The sequence below is a fragment of the Dama dama genome, chromosome 4 (assembly GCF_033118175.1).
Source record: "Dama dama isolate Ldn47 chromosome 4, ASM3311817v1, whole genome shotgun sequence".
Taxonomy (NCBI): domain Eukaryota; kingdom Metazoa; phylum Chordata; class Mammalia; order Artiodactyla; family Cervidae; genus Dama; species Dama dama.
Window position 1 is genome coordinate 59,968,578 of NC_083684.1, and position 14,093 is coordinate 59,982,670.

A 14,093-nucleotide genomic window follows, 5' to 3' on the forward strand; every position below is an offset into this window, starting at 1 on the left:
AAACAGTGAGAGGAACGGAGCTAGAGAGGTACCCGCCTTGTCTGTCTTCTCTGGGGAAACAGCTCTGGTACGCCAAGAACCCCAGCTGGCTCACTCTGCCCATCAGCAGACGAGTTTCTTCAGTTACAAATAACACCCTCTGCCTTTGGTGAGCATAAACAGCCTGCCAGGTGCCATTCTGAGCTCTTCCCTCGGAAAAGCTCCATGAACCAGCACAGCCATCCCATCAGGTAGATAACTGCTACCATTCCCATTTTCCAGATATGGACACTGAGACCCAGCGAGGCGAAGCCACTTGCTCAATGTACCACGGCCATTATGTTGCAGAGGCGGGATTTGAACCCACAGTGGTCAGCACCGCTCTCAGTGGGCGAGGCTCTTCACCTCCCAGCCTGTTCGTCCCCCACGGGGCAGATGGAGAAAGTCATCTGTGAGCCACCAGGTGGGAGGTGGACGCAACAGTCCTTCATCCCTCCCTCTAGCCACATCTCTTTCGATTTGAGTTTGCAGCTCCCCACACACTCCCAGGACAGGGTGGAGTGTATTTTTCTTCCTTTGAATCTGGGCTGGCCTTCAGATTTCTGAGGGTCAAGGGAAGATAGTGGAGACAAAGGTGGACCAGATCTGAGCCAGGGCCTCAAGAGGCCGTGGGCCCCTCTGTTCTCTCTTAGGGCCCAACCAAGCCTGTATTCGAAGTGAACAAACCAAACAGCCTGCTGGTCTATGCCATCATGCAGCCCAGTCACTCCTATGGTCCCCGCTGCCTACCAGCAGAGCCTCCTTGCTGACCCATGACTGGCCACAGATTCATAAGAGAGCCCTGCTGAAGCCACCAGAACTGCCCAGAGGAGCCTAGTACACTAACCCATAGAAAAACGAGCTAAAAATTAATTGGCCTTTTGAATCATGAAGCTTTGGTGTGGTCCGTTACACGGTGATAGCTAACTGATACATACGGAGGGTCTGGGGAGAGAGCAGGGTACAGACTCTCAATTATTGTTATAATTAGTAACTCATGAGCTTCAAACTATGAGAATTTGAATCCTGGAAGAGACCCACGAACTCAGATTGGTGGCTTTTTAAGACTTTATCATTTAAAAAAAAAAAAAAAAGAGAGAGAGAAGATAACAGAAGAGGGAGGTAGGGGGAGAGGGGAAAGAGGGTGGTGGGCTGGGAGGATGACGGGAACCTCCCCAAATGTCAGATCCAAGTGACCTTCCTTCCCTGATGGCCCCAGCCCACCCCCAATCCCTTCTCTGTCCTGGGAGTCAGGGGTTCCCCAGCCACCATCTTCTGTAGACCCAGGTCTGGGATCTCAGCTTGGGTTTTGGGCAGAGGTGAGGGCACAAGTGGGGTGCAGGGCCAGAAGGCCTTGTCTTTGTCCTTGAGAGACCCTCGAGTGGGCGCTCAGGCCCCTCATGTCACAGCAGGGTCCCAGGGAGGTAGGCATTGAGTTGGGGGGGCCGTAGGAGGTGGGCCAGGTGGTAACTGGAAGCAGGTAAGAGCCTGAAGCGGTCACAGTCCAGAGGGTGGGGTCTGTGAAGAGGAGAGGAGAAGCCAAGTCAGGAGGCAGGGAGGGGTCTGGACCTATATCAGGTCTTCTGTGCCGTCCCCATCACCCCTAGAGGGAGAGGGACACACAGAGAGAGACAGAGGCAGAGAATCGGGACAGACATGGAAGAGGGAGAGAGACAGAGAGGAAAAAATAAAAATACAAGGAGAAAGTCAAGATAAAGAAAGCGATAAAGACAGGCGAGAGGGATGGGCAGAGCAGGACAGAAGAGAGACATGGAGATAATCAGAGATGGAGATGTGGAAAGAGAGAGAGTGAGAGAAACAGAAATAAAGAGAAAGACAAAGGCAAAGGCAAGGGATGGGGAGAGACAGAAAAGAGTGGAGTTGGAGAGAGGTCGCAGAAGAAAAGACAGCTTCCTGGGGTAGTGGGAGGAGATGCTCCGTCCATCACTGCTGTCCCAGAGGTCCCCTAGGACCAGGGCCCGCCTGTCCATGGTTGATCAGGGCAGAGCTGAGATGCCCATGGACCCACCAGGCCCTGCACAAACCTGTCCATCTCTCTTCCCAGGCTCAAGCTTCCAGAGTCCTCCATGTGTCAGCCCTCATGGGTCTCCACTCTCATCTCCCAGCCTTTCTACGGGCCCTGAGTTCATTACTCACCCATTTGACTTACCAACCTCAGGCCAGCCCAGTCCTTTTTTATGTGGGGTTTGCGGGGGAAGAGGGGTGTGGCCCAAAGGACTGTCTCATAGCCTTTGCATATACTGTTCCTTCCTTTCCTGTCTCACTCTTTTTATTCTCCTGGTCTCAGCTCCAAAGTCCCCTCCTCCAGGAAGTCCTCCCTGAACCTCCCAGCCTGGGTCGAATGCCCCCTCTGGGCTCTTCCAGTTCCTAGGTTCCCTCCTTCCAGCCCTGCTTACTGTAGGTCATTACCATCTAGGGACAGGCCTGTCTGGGCTGTGAGTTGCACAGGGGCAGGGCTGGGGTGGTATAGTCACTGCTGTGTCCCTGCACCACCCAGCACAGAGCTGGACACTCTGCTCTGGGTGGGCTCACTATGGGAGTCTGAAGGTCTTACCAAGGGTTGGGAGTAGCATAACCCCCAACCCAATGTCCCTAGACCTAGAACACTCACATTTCTCCTGACTTCAGCCTCTATAGATAATGCCACTCTCCTTCTAAGTTCAAACTCATCCCCATTGATCCTAGAAGACAAAAGTGGGGTATTAGTGGGTGTTCACCAGACACTTCCATATGCCCCCTCCCCCTTCTTTCCTGAAGGGAATCCTCTATCAGGACAAACTGAATCATCATTTAAGAGGGTGGTAGTGGTGGTGGTTTAGCCACTAAGTCGTATCTGACTTTTGTGACCCCGTGGACTGTAGCCTGCCAGGCTTCTCTGTCTGTGGGATTTTCCAGGCAAGAGTACTGGAGTGGGTTGCCATTTCCTTCTCCGGGGGATCTTCCAGACATAGGGATTGACCCGTGTCTCCTGCTGTGGTAGGTGAATTCTTTACTGCTGAGCCACCAGGGGAGCCCGTTTAAGAGGGTGCTGGTCTTTTAAGCAAAAATGGAACTTTCCACTGGATGGGTGAAGTCTGGAAGAAGCAAACTCTGGGAGGAAAACACCAGGAGCAGGAAACCAGTGTTTGCATCTCCAACTTCCCTCTTATGCAAATGAAGCATTTCAACACCTGAATCCCAGGAGGGGCATCATCTTGTTTAGGGGCAGGGCCTGGTGCCCTGGGCTGTGGCTTAGTTAAGGGGGTGGGGTCTTACCTGGCGGCCTGACGGTCACGTGTGACTGAGTTTCCGTGTAGCCCGCCATGGGCTGGCCCTCTGGGCTGAAGGCTGCACCCTGCCCTGTTGAGGGATGCAGGCTGAGCCCCAGGATGCCTGGTCCAGGCTTTGGCACTCCCCTAGAAACACGAGGCCCTCTGTCCCCACCTTCTCCCTGTACCTGTGCGGTTGGATTGATCGATCATTGGTTGCACGATGCGACGCCGGGCGTTAATGAACCTGGGAGGAGGTCATGGAAACGGAGGAGGGTGCAAAGAATGAGTAGAAGAGAGGCCGAAACGAACGCAGAGACAGAGAGCGAGTGGGCTGGAGAGGACAGATACTGGGGCCGCCCTTAGAAGTGAGGCTCCGAGGGGCTGATCCTTCAGCACCGCGGACAGCGCCCGGCCGCCCACCCCGGGCGGGCCCACAGACCGCCCAAGCCTCCTGTGTCACTCACCAGTTGTTCACTTGCAGGATGGTAAGCCCCGTGTCCTGTGCCAGCTGCTTCTTCTGCTCCTCTGAGGGGTACGGGTGCTGTAGCCACCAGCCAGAGTTACCCTGCTTGCCTGGCTGCCCTTTGATCCTCAAGGTCTGGCTGCCCAGGTTCCCCAGGGGGATTGGCAAGCCCAGGCCAGGGCAGGGCTGGGACAGCCATCATGTCTAAGCTTCTATGCTCCCCGGAGCCCAACGGAGGGAGGCAGAGCCAAGCTTTGGGCAATTACCCTTGCATCCCTGCCCCACCTCTTCCAGCAATTAGAGGCTAATTGGCCAACTCTCATTAGGGAGGTGGAGCTGGGGTGGGGGTGGGACTCCACCACCCTGGGGAAAGGAGGCAAAGTCCAGCACCAGCCCTTGATGAGTCCATTAGGTCCTTGTGTATGTCTCTCCCCGTCCCAGTCTCTATCTTTCCCTGTCTGTCTGGCTGGCTGGCTCTCCCTCTCTGTGACTCAATCTCCCCTTGTGTCTCTCTTGCTCTGATTCAGTGCTCCCTAAATCTCCCTGTCCCAATCTTCATCTCAGCCTCTCCTTGTCTATCTTCCTTTCTCTATATTACCATCCCTCTTCCTGAGGCAGAGGGGTGCAGTGATTACGGCCAAACTGCCAGCATCTGAACCCACTTCGGGCTGTGAGACCTCAGTCTCCTCATCTGCAAAATGGAGCTAATAACATCCCTGCCCTCAGAGGGATATGTTTAGCTAGATGGTGGATGATTGACAGGTGGGTGAATGGGTGGGTGGGTTGGAGGGGAGGACTGAACGAGTCAGGAGTCCTTAGTGGCACCTGGCATACAGGTGGCATCCACGGATGTTTGCTCTTGTGAATTCCCATCTGCTTGAGAGTCTCCCTCAATGTCCCCCTGCCTCAGCCTCCCATCTCCAGGTCTCAGTCCCATCCTGCCCCATCTCTCTCTCTGCCTACCCCATGCCCAGGGCCCCAGGGCTCTCACCGAGAGGTGCTGGAACAACCAGGCTCTCATGATGTTGGTGGCCACCTTGGGGAAGATCCCTCTCTTCTTGTTCCGCCGCCGCTCCTGGTCCAGCTCCTCGTCCTCTCCCCCAGAGCTGGGAGAGGCCACGCTGGTGTCCAGTCCATCTCCTGAGTGGGGAGAGGGGTGCTGTGCTTGTGAACAGGGAAGATGGGGGCCAGAGGGACCCAGAACCCCCCTCTGAGGCACCACTCCACACCCCAGTGATCCTTGCCCCTCTGGAAGTCCTACCTGCTGTCTAACTTCAGTCCTCAGCCTGACTCCCACCTTTCCCCTCTGCTTCTCCAGTTTCTCACCTTGGTCACTGGAGTTGTCCCCACTCTGGGAGGCCAGGCCCCCACTGGATGGACCTGGGGTCCCCAAATGTACAGACCCACTGTCTTCATGGTCTCTAATCCATGTTGTATTCTGGAAAATAGGAGTTGGAAGTCAGTGTCAAAGCTTGGGGTGCAATATACTACAGTGACTAAGACCACAGATTCTGGAGCTAGGACTCCTAAGTGTGAAGCCTGTCTCTCTCTTTGCTGGCTGTGCGACCTTGGGCAAGTCACTTCACCTCTCTGTGCCTCTACTGGAAAAACAGAAAGCAATAACTGTCCAACCCACCCCCTCCCAGAGTGTGGTAAGGATTCAATGAGTTAATTTACGTAAAGGCACATAGCAACCATTTAATAAAGATGAGCTTGTACAGATCTCCCACACCTTATCTGAAATCCTTGGAAACCAGCACTGTTGCAAAATTCAAAACTTTTCACATCTTTCAGCAGTAAAACCAGTGCACATGCCGTATATTTCCTAACACCCAGAGCAAGGTATGGGGCATAACCTCGTCATCAAACTCATTAACATTTCTGCAGTGAAATGGATGAATACTTAACTAAGTGGAATAAATAAAGGCTATAAATAGCCTCTCATTAGTTCAGGTCAGATTTTGCTGCCAAATGAGTTTGCACTAAACTTACAGGGGAAAAAAAAACACCAGCTTTCTGTTTTCAGAGATTTGGGGGGCTCCAAATTACAGATCAGAGAGTCCAGGGCCGTATTTTCTTTATCCAAACTCCTACACATTTTGAGGAATTTGACGATGCATTGAATTCACCTCTGTCCCAGCTTTGTGTCCCAGGAGGCCTACCGACCGGCATAGATACATCAAGAAGAATCAAGACTTTGTCATTCAATTGTTGGGAGGCAGATTGGGTGAAAATGGGGGTGGAAACAGCCACAGGCTGTTGTTGAGCCCCAGGGTGACCCCCTTCCCCTGTTGAATGTCCTAGACCCTGCCCACTGCTTTGTAATCAGTCCCCTAGCCCTGCAAATACACCCAGAGTGGATGTATCATCTGTGTTCTGCCAGGACTCAGCCTGAAACACTTGGTAGCTTAGAGAAGTTTCCTCTGGGCTCAGAACATCTGTGCGGAATTTAGAGCTTGTGGGCCTTGGGGATGGGTTGTGTGCAGACTGTAGGATCATTAGGTCTGAAGGCTTTTGAGCATTGTTGGAACTGTCACCTTCCCCTTCTGGTGCTGGATCCACTCGGATGCTGTGGGTGCATGCGTGTTAAGTCACTTCAGTTGTGTCCGACTCTTTGTGACTCTATGGACTGCAGTCCACCGGGCTCGTCTGTCTATGGGATTCTCCAGGCAAGAATACTGGTGTGGGTTGCCATACCCTCCTCCAGGGGATATTCCCGACCCAGGAATTGAATCCGCATCTCTTATACCTCCTGCATGGGCAGGCGGGTTCTTTACCACCAGACCATCAGTGCACCTGATGCTGTCTTGACTCTGCCATGCAGCAGGTAAGTGTGAACACGCTTATGTCCCTGCCCATCATGGCAAGGGTGTCCCTGGAGAGGAGGCGTCTGTGATGTGGTTGTCACCTGGGCGGAGCTGAGACATGCAGGGGTGTTTGAGCATGGCTGTGTCACTCTTGGAACTGGCCAAGTGGCTGTATCTGACAAGGGCAAGGCTACGTTTGGTTTTCTAAGCTTGTGGCTTTAGTTCTAAGGGTCGGGAGTGTGTGTGGTTATCCTGGTTCCTGCATGAGCTGCCAGGCGACTCCATGATTCTCTGTGTGTGGAGGGAGGTGTCATGGCCATGGGAGCGTGTTGGTGGCTGAGTGAAGATATGGAATATGACTGTGCCTCCGAGGGAGTTGCAACGGATCAGCACACGCACTGGGTGTGCCACCGAGAGGGTGCGTATTATGGGTTGTTGAGTTTCCCTTGTGGCTCAGCTGGTAAAGAATCCACCTGCAATGCAGGAGACATAAGAGACGTGGGCTCGATCCCTGTGTCGAGAAGAGCCCCTGGAGAAGGGAAAGGCTATACACTCCAGTATTCTTGCCTGGAGAATCCCATGGACAGAGGAGCCTGGTGGGCTACAGTCCACAGGGTCACAAAGAGTCGGACACAACTGAAGTGACTTAGCACACTCACTCATGGGCAGAGGCTCACCTGTGACTTCTGTCTGCACATGCTCAAGTCCGTAGAGTTGTGGTGTGGCTGTGCACCTGTATCTGGGGGCGGGTGTCATGCTGTATAATTGTTGAGTGTGTCGACAGCGTGACTGCCCTGTGGGCGTGGGCCTCCTTGGGATCTGCATGGCTGTTGCGTGATTGTTACCTGTGTTCTCACGTCTACGAAACTGTCGTCTGATGGCATCTGAGACTGCGTGGATCTGGAGCCACACAGTGTGTGCCCACGCCAGCTGGAGTCCAACTGTTAGGGGACTGGGGTGACATGTGTGTGCCTGTGTGCAGGCACTAGGGTTGATCTGGGTCTAAGTGTGACTGCAGCTGAGTTTGTGTGGCAGGATCTGGGGCCATTTGGGTGGCTGTTGTGTGCCTGGGGTCTGTGCACTGCGCGCACACACACACACACACTCTAGAATGGCAGTATCTTGGTCAGGCTGTGAGATCTATGACCCTGTCATGCTGCTGGGCTGTGTGTGTGTTTAAGAATGCAGTGCATGTTATCACCTGGCTGTGAGTGTACTCGTTTGTGTGGCTGTGTGTGAACATGTGTGGGTGTAGCCCAGCTCACGGGGGGTATCTGCAGCTGTTGAGGGGTATGTGTGTGCTTCCGTCCAGCTGTCCCTCAGTCTGTACAGCTGTGGCATAGTCGGGGCATGTTCCAGGGTCAGGCTGTGACAGGCTGTGCCTGCCTAAGGCTGTGTCATGGTGTGCATGACCCACCCCCCAGCTCTCTGGGCATGCCTTTGGTGGCAGGGCGGTGCCTGCTGCCCCATGCCGAGCCCACCTGGTCTGGGAGGCTGGGGCAGGAGGCTGGGTAATCGTCGAGGTCCTCTCTGCAGCTGCCGTCCCGATCCTCGATGACCAGGTCGATGGGCATCTTCCCCTTGAGGCAGGTGATGTAGCGGTGACAGAAGTTGTCGCACAGGTCGTGGACCTGAGGGGGCACCGGGGTACTGGGGGGGGCCACCCGGGGGCCAGGGCTGGGGTGCACAGGGGTGGGGGGTGGCCTTCTGCTCCAACTCTAGTAGGGAGAGAGCCTGAAGGAGGGGCAGAGGGGGCAAGAAGGGGAGGGATGGGGGGCAAGGCAGGGCGTGCGAGGGAGTGAGAAGCACTTACCTTCTCCAGCTCCAATAGGTGGAAGCGGAGCACTTGAATGGCCTGTATCATCTGAAAACAGACAGAGGAGAGGGGAGAGGCAGGGAAGGAGGAAGGGAGACAGAAGGAGGAAGAGGAGGAGGTGAAAAAACAGGAACAGAAGAAGGCCAGGAGGAGGAGGAACAGAGACAGAGAAACAGAAACAGTGCATCGGATGACAGAGAGAGAGGACAAAGAGAGCAAGAGACAGAGAGAAATTAACAACAGAGATGGAGACCCAGGATTAAGGAATGAGGCAGTGTGAGATTGAGATCAGAAATTAAGAAAGAGAAGCAAGAGGTGCAAGAGACAGAAGAGGACTCATCACAAGAGCGGTGAGCTAAGGTCAGCTCTAATAATAACACCCCATCCTTTGCCAGCTTGGCCTCTGATCTGGGTCCCATCCTTCACCTGAAAACTACATTTCCCAGAGTCCTTTGCCAAAGGGTTCGGCCAATAGGAAGCCCTGGTGGGAGCTAGACCAGGAAAGGAAGAGACAAGCTGGGGTATTTATCCCTCTATCTACCTCTCTTCTCCTCTCTTCTCTTTCTCTCCCTTGTCTCTCCTCTCCCCTCCTCTCTCCTTTGCAGCCAAGTGGTTTCATTTATTTAGGTGTGGACTCTGTTCTGCTGATAGGACTAGCTAACACTTAATGAGTCCCCAGTCTGTGCCAGGCATTGACTCAGTATATACCCAGAATGGGGCTTCCCAGTTGGCGCTAGTGGTAAAGAACCCTCCTGCCAATGCAGGAGATGTAAGAGACGTGGGTTCGCTCTCTGGGTCAGGAAAATCCCCTGGAGGAGGAAATCCTACCCACTCCAGTATCCTTGTCTGGAGAATTCCATGGACAGAGGAACCTGGCGAACTCCAGTCCATAGGGTCTCAAAGAGTCGGACACAACTGAAGAGACTTAACACACACATACAATAGCCTCACACGATAGAAATTATTACTAGCTACACTTTACAGGTGAGGAAAAAGGGCCCAAGGAGGTAGACCTGCTTGCCCTGGATCTTAGAACTAGTAAGTGTAGTTGGGATTTGAACTCAGGCCATCGAGTCCCTGTTCACAAACTCTAAGCTACGCTACACTGCACTGCAAATGGGCAAAAATTATCACTATTTGAGGACGTGGGTCAGGTGGTCTCCTCTCTGCTCCCACAATCAACCCCAGGGCTATGGAGGGTGGAAGAGGAGACCCCCTTGGAGAAGGGGGTGTTGTGGAGGGCCCAGGTCTCACCAGATTGTCCAGCTCTGGGTTGGAGGAGAAGAGGGGCCTCTCGGAGCGGACCTGGGAGAAAGAGAGAGGCAGGGGAGGGCACATCCTGTCTCCTGCCCACGCCCCCCGCCACTTCACTGGCTCTCCTGGGACACCGCTGATGGTGGGCGCCCACCTGCTTGGCAAAGGCTGCAATGTCTTCATTGAAGGAATCGGAGGAGCAGACGTCACCGCCCGGGGGTGTGCCCAGCCCAGTCCCAGCCCCATCACGGGGAGAACACGTGGCCAATTCACATTTCTCAAAGACCAGGGCCAGCAGCGGGAAGAGAGGGTGGCTGGGGGAAGCAGGAGGAGAGAAGGTTCCTGAGGGGTGGGCGGGGGTGGGGCGGGGCAGGGAAGTATGGTGCAACCGGGAGGTGGACAGGAGACCCAGAGAGAGGTGGAGAGACAGGCGCAGAAGGAGAGAAACATATCCAGAAAGACAAAGAAATGGGGTGGGGTGGGGGGCGCATCCCGAGAGCCCTCAGCCTTGTCCCACTCACCCATAGATCTCATCTTTCTCCCTCCTCAGGCCGTCACTGTCCAAGCCTGGGGGCTGGGGAGGCCGGTGGGGGCCATAGGGCGCGGGGGCTCTTGGTGCCGAGGACACCGCCTCTGAGAAGCCAGCCAGGGCTGCGGTGCTGTCCACGATGCCGGGGTAGTGGGGCAGCTCATCGTACTGGGGGGAGGTGAGAGGGGAAGCCCCAGGGAGGTGTTGACACAACAAGAAACCTCCCTACCCTCTCACCCAGGAGATGCCTCCGCCCTGTCCAGCCACCTGCCCTCCTGTCTGCATAGAGCTGTCTGGGTGGGACTGAAGGCCCCATTCTCAAGCTTTCGCTTGGACCCATGGGCTGTGAAAAATGTCCCATCAGAGATTCCCAATGTATGGGCAGGAGGGTCCAAGGGAGAGAGACTGACCCAAGTCTCAGATCTGAGGGTCGGGGGGTCAGATTGGCTGGTTGCTAACTGTCAGCTTCTCCCAGAGTGAGGAGGGGAGAGATATTCAGAGAGAAGGGGAGAGAAGAGAGAGACTGGGAGTGAAATGAAAGAGAGAGCGAAAGCTTAGAGGGAGGGAGAGAGACAGAGAGAGAAATGTTGGGAGAGGCAAAAAAAAAAAAAAAAAAGGCAAAGAGAAAAGAGATAAGGAGAGATGCAGGGACAGAGGAAAGAGTGGGAGGGAGAGAGACACAGAGAGAAGATGCAGGAGAAACAGGGAAAGGGAGGTGGGCACTGAGAGGCAGAGGAGGGGAGAGAGAGGAGCAGGAGGGAGAGATTGATTTTTGCTCACGGACACTGCCTATCAAAGCAGTGCATTGTTTGTACACAAATGTACGCATACAGTCTCCCCGACTTCAATTTCATTTCACAGACCAATATGCATGTCTGAGTGCATCTTAACAACTTGTCACACTCCACTCCCCATGTGAACCCACCACACACACACACACACACACAGCCAAAAGCCAGGCTCATGAATGAATGAATGAATGAAGGCATCAGACATTTAGCACCGTGCCTGGCACACATTCAACACACACTTGTTGAAACCGAGTATAACCTGGCACAACCACACAAACCCACTTGTGCTGACCACCCCAAAGAGAAGCCAAGCTTGAGGTTTCTCTCTCCTATCATCACAGGAGCAAACGCACCCAGGAAGCCAGGGAAACCTGAAGGTCCCTCCCTTTCCTTTGAGGGAGAAACAGGTTCAAAGAGGCAGAGGGCCTGGAGAGGGGGGAGTTCCAGCGTTCCTGCCATCGCGGAGGGCTCTGAGTGTGTGTCTCTGCCCTTTTCTCCTAACTTCTCCTGAGTCCTGAAGTTGAATCCAACTGCCCCCCACTGCTCATCGCCACACATCTTAGCACGTCCCGGAATCCTGTGGTGTTCCTGCTCCCCCCACCCCCCACCTCCACCTCCAAAGGTGCGTGCTCACCTCTTGGCTGACTTCTCATTCCCCAGGACCGGGAGAGAGAGAATCCCTTGGCCCTGCCTGGCCAGACCCACCTCCCCAGCCCTGTCCCCACCCCTAACCCTCTGGGAGGACTTGGAACAAAAGTAGACCTGGGAGAAGGATGGGGGAGGGCAGAAAGAGAAAGGGCCTGGGATGGAGGGGGAGACCAGGGGCAGAGAAGGGGAGACTGAGGGGCAGGGAGAGCGGAGGAGAGAAAGAGACGGCGGAGGGAGCGCGATGGGCTGAAGGGGGCCACAGCTCCCCAGGGAGGCGATGGAAGGATGGGAAGGGGGTTGGGGGTGCGACGACCGACCGGGGCGCAAGATCGCCCGCCCTCACACCTACCCTCCGGGCCATGGGCTGATGCCGGCGGCAGCTCCCGAGTCCCTCCAGGGCCTGGCCGGCGCGGAGGGCGCAGCCGGGGGCAGTGGCCCCAGATGGCCCGCGGTGCCGACGCCAGGGGGTGGGGCAGGAGGCTGGGTGCCCGGCCCCCCCACCCCCACCGCTGTCAGCGGCAGGCGCCCGGCAGTGCGGAGGCTCCGAGCATGGACCCCCAGCCTCCTGCCCCCGCGGGGGTCACGGCGAGGAAAGGGGCGAGCAGGCGAGGAAGGGCCGCCCGAGGCCCCCTCCCCGGGGCCCCCAGCCCTTCCCCTGGGTCCTGGGAGGAGGGAACCAGCCCGAGACCCGGGGACCGCGAGGCGGGGGACAGAGGGGCGCGGGGGGGCCGGGCCCGGGGCGGCGGGGGACGGCGGGGGGCGCGCGGCGGCTCCCAGCGCGGTGCGGGGTCCCGGCGTTGGCGGGCCGGAGAGATGCTGGCGGCTCCGTCTCGCTCTCTCCCCCTCTCCCGGTCTCTCCCTCTCTCTGTGGTCACATCCGGAAGTTCCACAGCGGAGATGCTTAACCCGCTGTCCGCCGGCGGCTCGGCCGCGGGCCGGGCGGCGCGGGGCGGGGCGGGGGCGTCCGGGGCCCTCTCCCCTCCCCTCGCCTCCCCCTCCGCGCTCCCCGGGGCTGCGGCCGCTCTCAGGGGCGGCTTTTTGTATGGGAGGCTCTGCGCGTCTGGTCCGCCCGGGTCCCCACCCCTCCGGCCTCCCTCTCTCCGCGTCGCCCCCTCTCCCCCCACCGCGCTCGGGTCTTCTCCGCCTTCTCCCCCTCCCAGCCGCCCCGGGTCCTTTTCGGTCTCTCTCTCTCTCTCCCCCTTTCCACCCTTCCCCGGCTCGCTCTCTCCATCTCCCTGCTTCACTCTTTTCCTCTAGATCTTCAAGTCTCTCTGTCTCCCCCCTTTTTTATTTCCCCTCTTTTCCGCTTTTTCCTCTTTGTGTCTCTGTCTCTCGCTGTGTCTCTCCCTCTCGCTGTGTCTCTCCCTTTCTCTCTCCCATCTCTGCCCCTCTACATCTGTGCCTCTCTCCTGACCCCCAGACTCCCAGAGGCCCTCTGATCAGCCCCTCTTGCGCCTCACCGTTGCTTGCTCTTTCTTCCTGTCTGTCTGTCTCTGACTGTGAGACCGATCAGAGGAGAACCAGAGGCTGGAAGTCACCAAACCCCTTTTTCTACTTTCTCTTCTTGCTCCAGACCACCCCTCCCCACTCTCCAACTTCCCACCTCTGGGAGACAGGGACATCCCTGAAGTCATCTGTGTGTGTGTGTGTCCTTGGCTGTGTCTGTCTGTGTGCCGGATTGTTGGTTCATGCCTGTTGTGGGTGTGTTGTTTCTGTGTATGAATATGGTGAGTTTGGGTTGTTTAAGTGTATGTGCCTAGAAACCTCACTCTGTCCCTCTGCCCACTTTTGACCTCTGCTATTTGCAAGTTTCTTAGCCTGTATCCTCCTCAGCGGTTCTCAGAAGTTTGTGATGGACTCTCCGAAACTGAAGGTTAAGATGTGGTTGGTTGCACATCCACTGGAGATCAAAGGATTCCCAGAGAAGCCTGGGACCCAGGCAGCCTTTGAAAGTGGTATTCTAGTGAAATAAAGAAGGTGTCTGCAACAGAAGTTTATTGAGCACCTACTGTGTGCTGGGTGATGTTCTGGAGATGTCACAGGGAGCAAAAGACAACCTTTCCTGGCCTCCAGGTGCTCACATGTTACTGGGGATGGTGTGGGGGAGAAAGAAGGGTTGGGTAAATAAATGTGTAAGTATAAAATCACACTTGGGGGTGATAAGTGCTCTGAGATGAAGCAGAATAAAGACAGGGAGATGACAAAAGCTGGATAGGCAAGTTCTCAGGGGAGGTGTCATCTGAGCGGAAACCTGAAGAAGGGGATGGAGGAAGCTATGCAGGTGTTTGCCTATCGTGCCAGGCAGAGGAATGGCAGGTGCAAAGGGCCTGGGGGCAGGAATGTTTTCTAGGCCGGCAGGAGGGGGCATGGAGTTGGGGGGAGGGAGAGCAAGACCCCTGGGATTCATTCTCTCATTGGCTTTTTCTACAGTAGGGTCTTTGGAAAACAAACAAACGAAAAGATGGCATGTGTTTTGTTTGTTAATTTTTAAAATT

At 55.6% G+C, this 14,093-nt stretch overlaps 1 protein-coding gene across 2 annotated transcripts; it reads right to left on the minus strand.

The window, feature by feature from the left end:
• Nucleotides 1-1,079: 1,079 nt before the first annotated feature.
• Nucleotides 1,080-12,092, minus strand: MEIS3 (Meis homeobox 3). 2 transcript variants are annotated; one of them, XM_061139707.1, is made up of 13 exons: nt 11,948-12,092; nt 10,152-10,327; nt 9,785-9,944; nt 9,631-9,681; nt 8,374-8,424; nt 8,042-8,140; nt 5,080-5,191; nt 4,745-4,893; nt 3,755-3,831; nt 3,476-3,534; nt 3,295-3,378; nt 2,651-2,720; nt 1,080-1,536 (listed from the first exon to the last, which is right to left on the minus strand). In XM_061139707.1, the coding sequence occupies exons 1-12, from the start codon at nt 11,957-11,959 to the stop codon at nt 2,671-2,673; spliced, it is 1,080 nt and encodes a 359-aa protein (XP_060995690.1). In that variant the 5' UTR covers nt 11,960-12,092; the 3' UTR covers nt 1,080-1,536; nt 2,651-2,670. The 2 variants fall into 2 exon arrangements, with proteins under 2 accessions (XP_060995690.1, XP_060995689.1); XM_061139706.1 differs by having other exon boundaries at nt 8,042-8,191.
• Between the last annotated feature and the right edge of the window lie 2,001 nt (nt 12,093-14,093).

Coding starts and splice junctions, on each gene's coding strand:
- MEIS3 (XM_061139706.1), bottom strand. Junction 8,192..8,373: donor ACCTATTGGAGCTGGAGAAG/GTAAGTGCTTCT, acceptor GTGCCCCCTCAG/GTCCACGACCTGTGCGACAA. Junction 5,192..8,041: donor GCCCCAGCCTCCCAGACCAG/GTGGGCTCGGCA, acceptor CCTATTTTCCAG/AATACAACATGGATTAGAGA.